The sequence below is a fragment of the Triticum aestivum genome, chromosome 7B (genome assembly GCF_018294505.1).
Source record: "Triticum aestivum cultivar Chinese Spring chromosome 7B, IWGSC CS RefSeq v2.1, whole genome shotgun sequence".
Taxonomy (NCBI): Eukaryota; Viridiplantae; Streptophyta; class Magnoliopsida; order Poales; family Poaceae; genus Triticum; species Triticum aestivum.
This window is the reverse complement of record NC_057813.1, coordinates 741,544,463-741,548,612: the sequence shown is the minus strand read 5'-3', so window position 1 is coordinate 741,548,612 and position 4,150 is coordinate 741,544,463. Positions and strand designations below refer to the sequence as shown.

The following is a 4,150-nucleotide window of genomic DNA, read 5'->3' as shown; positions in this document are numbered from 1 at the left end:
ACGAAACAACTGGACTTGTGTTTCCCCTCGAATAAGTCCGCAACCAAATAGCAGGCCTTCGGTTTAGCACATGCAGGCCAGAGGGAAAGCAGGCAACCAGTCAACATGCAGAAGTTGATTTTTTGACTGCGTATGCTCAACCAGGCCCAACTGAGACAAATACGCAAAGTGGCAAAAAAAATGCAGGTAACCAAACGCGCCCTGATGCTTCCCAAAATAAATAGCTGCTGGTCAGGTCGGCAAGACGGTTTGGACAAAATAATCTTCACTGGATGTAGGCTGACCGCCACGAGGAAGAAGTACTACTAGACTTCTCTAGCAAGCCCAGCTGGTATAGTATCCCACCCTTTTCCCACTAAGCTGGAGGCCCTGCTAGACGACTAGAGATGCGTGAAAAAGGACCGGGACCCACAGGGGCGATGCTGCTGGGAAGACTTTTCCTCGAGAATCATTATTTACATTTTGAAAGTGACACGAGTGGTATACGAATTGCGCGTCTCCATCCTCCATGGTGCCGTACGTGTGGAAAATATGAAGCATACCATCCTTGTATTGTACAGTCAACAGTTTCGTGCGGGATCGACATCGCGAGCAGCTCTTGTCCACATGCCGATCGATGCCACCAACCGCGCGCCGCGCTCACCAAAACCAGCCTGAGAAGAGTCCACCCTGTCGGCCTTTCCCCTTTTAGTCTTCGCAGAGCGGAGGCCTCGCTGAATAATCGTCTGCGTGAGATCTGACAGAGTTTCGTACTTGACCCGGCATCGTGCTTGATGACTTATAAATAGCCAGGTGCGCCCGGGATGATCCATGTGCATTCCAGTTTCCAGAGACTACCGCTAGCTAGCTTCAGAGTGGACACAACGAGCTAGCTCTCCGGCGTCGCCCAGGAACAACGTTTAGAGATGGGCCACGCGAGCGCAGCCCTCCCCGTGATTGACCTCGCGTCCCCGGACATCGCCGCCGCCACCAAATCCGTCCGGCAGGTACGTCCGGTCTCCGGCGAGTACACGAGTACTTGCTCCTTCCTTAATAATTTGTTAATTTCATTACCCACCCTGATTGGATGCATGCATGCAGGCGCTGGTGGATTACGGCTTCTTCTACGTGATCAACCACGGGATCGACGACGCGCTGATGAAGAGCGTCTACGCGGAGAGCAGCAGCTTCTTCCAGCAGCCGATGGAGGAGAAGATGGCGCTGCGCAAGAACAGCAGCCACAGAGGCTACATTCCGCCCGATTTTGAAGGCTTCGAGGCTGACGCCGGTGGCAAGGGTACCTAATAAACCACCTGCTTTATTAACCTTCTTTCCATTTCTTCTCTTTGTTACTCCGCAAATTAATTTGTGCATGCATGCTCTAACCATTTCTCCACCTTTCCATGGGAGTATAGGGGACCTACTGGAGTGTTTCCACATTGGGTCTGGGGTAGACGGAGACTCCAAGAATCATGTGAATCAGTGGCCGCCTGCAGGTACTAATTAGTCTATTACCCGGCCCACATCAAATATGATTTCATCAATAACATCGGTACGCGTGCCGCAGAACGCTTTCCATATTGGAAGGAGACAATGAAGTCCTACTATCAATGTGCAATGTAAGCTTCTTCTTATTCTTCTTCTTCCTCTTTTCTGAATCATCAAGTATTTATTCTTGTCCTAATATGTTGTTCGTGTATATTACTGTGTTTTCCTGCTAACCAGGGGAACTAGCAAAAGGATACTGTCCCTAATTGCTTTGAGTTTGGACCTTGACGCTGAATTCTTCAAGCCAGATGGCTCCGAAACAATCCTTCGACCAATTCATTACTCAGGTAATTTATTAGATGTATGTTAGCCGTTCATATCATCAAGGTGTCATATCCAGATGAAATTTTAGCACCTTCCTAGCAACTGGTTATATTTATATATATATATATATATATGGTCCATTCACTACAGGCCGGGCAATTGAATCGAAACATGGAAGTGATCATGGTGCAAACGCTCATACGGATTATGGAATGTTAACTCTTCTTTCGACAGATGGCACCCCTGGCCTGCAGGTGTGTGCGCATAATTCATCAGCTCTAGTTTCTTCTGTCATTTTATCTAATCACACAACCATGCACACAAGCACGCACTATGTTTGTGTAGTTGGCATCTATATTTATATTCTTGCGATGTTCTTACTCTACTATGAGTGTACAGATATGCAGGGACAAGGATGGCCGTCCCCAGCTCTGGGAAGATGTTCATCACATTGATGGGTAAATACTTCTTTTCTGTGCTAATAAAATTAATTCCTTATAGAGTCAGGCACCCTTCATGCATGGTCAATCTATTGCAAAAATTACTAGTACATATTTAATCACCAGTAGTTTTATTTGTTCATTAATCAACCCTTTGGGTTGTGTCTTCCCATGCTCCTTCGAATATTTTTTTGACCTTGCATCTTCCAACTTACTGATGTACTTGCAGGGCACTTGTTGTGAACATTGGTGATTTGCTAGAAAGGTGGACAAATAATGTTTATAGGTACATCCTCTCTAAACATTGTTGATCCTGAAGAACATTGGTGATTTGCTAAAAATAATTTGTTGTCTAACATCGTGATCATGTTTGAACAATGTCGTTGGATTAAAATATATATGTGAATTTTGTTATTTATGCATTTTTCAACTTGTAGGTCTACACTTCATCGTGTGTTGATGGTTGGCAAAGAGCGGTATTCAGTGAGTATACTAACTAACTGCTAAATTCAGAATGTTTCTGTTCAGCAGTTCCAATATTTAGCTCCTGGATTTATTTCTAATCATCTGAAAATTGGATTTATCGGCTCTTCAATTTTCTTTGTCAAACTATCCACATAGTCATATTTGAATGCACATTATTATATATAATTAAATTTCATAACTACACTTGATGACATTAATATGACCACCCTAGTGAAACTACCAACCTTGCACCTCTAGTCATGGGGTCAAGTCCTCCTGTTTACATTTATTTTAAACTCAACATATATTCTTAATTTTTTAGTTGAAATTTAGGAAAAACATCTTGTGTCAGTAACCTACAATAAATATTCAAATCCAACAGCCAAAACCATCATTTAGTAGACACTACATTTCTGGTGATTTATACAGTTATCCATAATCTTGCCGCACATAAAAAAAATTGCTCTTCGTCTCCTTCTCTCGCTGTTTCAATATGGCACCTCCTTTAATAGAATATATATAGAGACAACTTACACAATACTATACAGAAACAACCATCCACAACCATGGAGGAGCACGTACAACTTTAAAATTTAATGACTGATGATAAATAAATGGAAAAAATATTCATCAATTGTAAATATATTTTATACAAGTTTCTTTCATGTATCAGGTGGCTTTCTTTGTTTGGCCAAGCCCAGATACGATGGTTACATGCATAGAAAGTTGTTGCAGCGAGGCAAATCCACCAAGGTCCTCTTCTAATAATATCTGAATATTTCTTTTTTTTTGGCCTATTATTGTATCTCATGCTTTTGGAAATTGGACACCTTTTCAGATACCCGCCTATTAGGAGTGACGAATACTTGGAGCAGAGATTAACTTCCACATACAAATACAAGTAGACTATCTGGTCATTCCTGGCTGTAGTCTGTTTGGTTTTATCAGAAGTTGCCAAAAGCTTTATGTTGGTGCTGTCAAGTACCATAGTTGATGAATCATGGGGTGTAATCTCTATGTTTTTTGTATTGGCTTAAACTGAGAGTTTCCTAATAAATTGGGTGTGATGTCGTCTGATGTATAAGGACAATTTGGAATATGAGGCAGCTAGTATCGGCTATATAATATATATTGTTTGCCTACAATAGTCATATGTTGTAACAAATACAGTCTGTTTTCGCATATATATTGTTTGCACATAAAAGTATCTCCGAAGGTTTGCGGTGTATCCATGTCGGTTCGCGCCATCAGGTAAAATTAATAAGGATTCTAGTGGTGTGTGTATGAACTCCCTTCACCTAACGGCAACCTTTCTTAATATACGGGTCAACTCTAACACATGACATCGAGTACACGTTACAAAGCAGGAATTAAGACAAGGTGTAGGGCACTAACTCTTCCCAATTATATTAAGCCAACTCTAATTGTAGCCCAGAAAACGTAGTGGAGATACC

The 4,150-nt window shown here is 42.0% G+C and overlaps 1 protein-coding gene across 1 annotated transcript; it reads left to right on the top strand.

Moving 5' to 3' along the window:
* Positions 1–822: 822 nt before the first annotated feature.
* On the top strand, positions 823–3,847 carry LOC123160274 (2-oxoglutarate-Fe(II) type oxidoreductase hxnY). The gene is made up of 11 exons (XM_044578074.1): positions 823–986; positions 1,081–1,276; positions 1,395–1,475; positions 1,547–1,598; positions 1,705–1,814; positions 1,942–2,045; positions 2,191–2,249; positions 2,461–2,517; positions 2,669–2,714; positions 3,370–3,449; positions 3,535–3,847. Exons 1-11 carry the CDS (start codon positions 906–908, stop codon positions 3,599–3,601), a joined length of 933 nt encoding a protein of 310 aa, XP_044434009.1. The 5' UTR covers positions 823–905; the 3' UTR covers positions 3,602–3,847.
* The last annotated feature ends 303 nt before the right edge of the window (positions 3,848–4,150 follow it).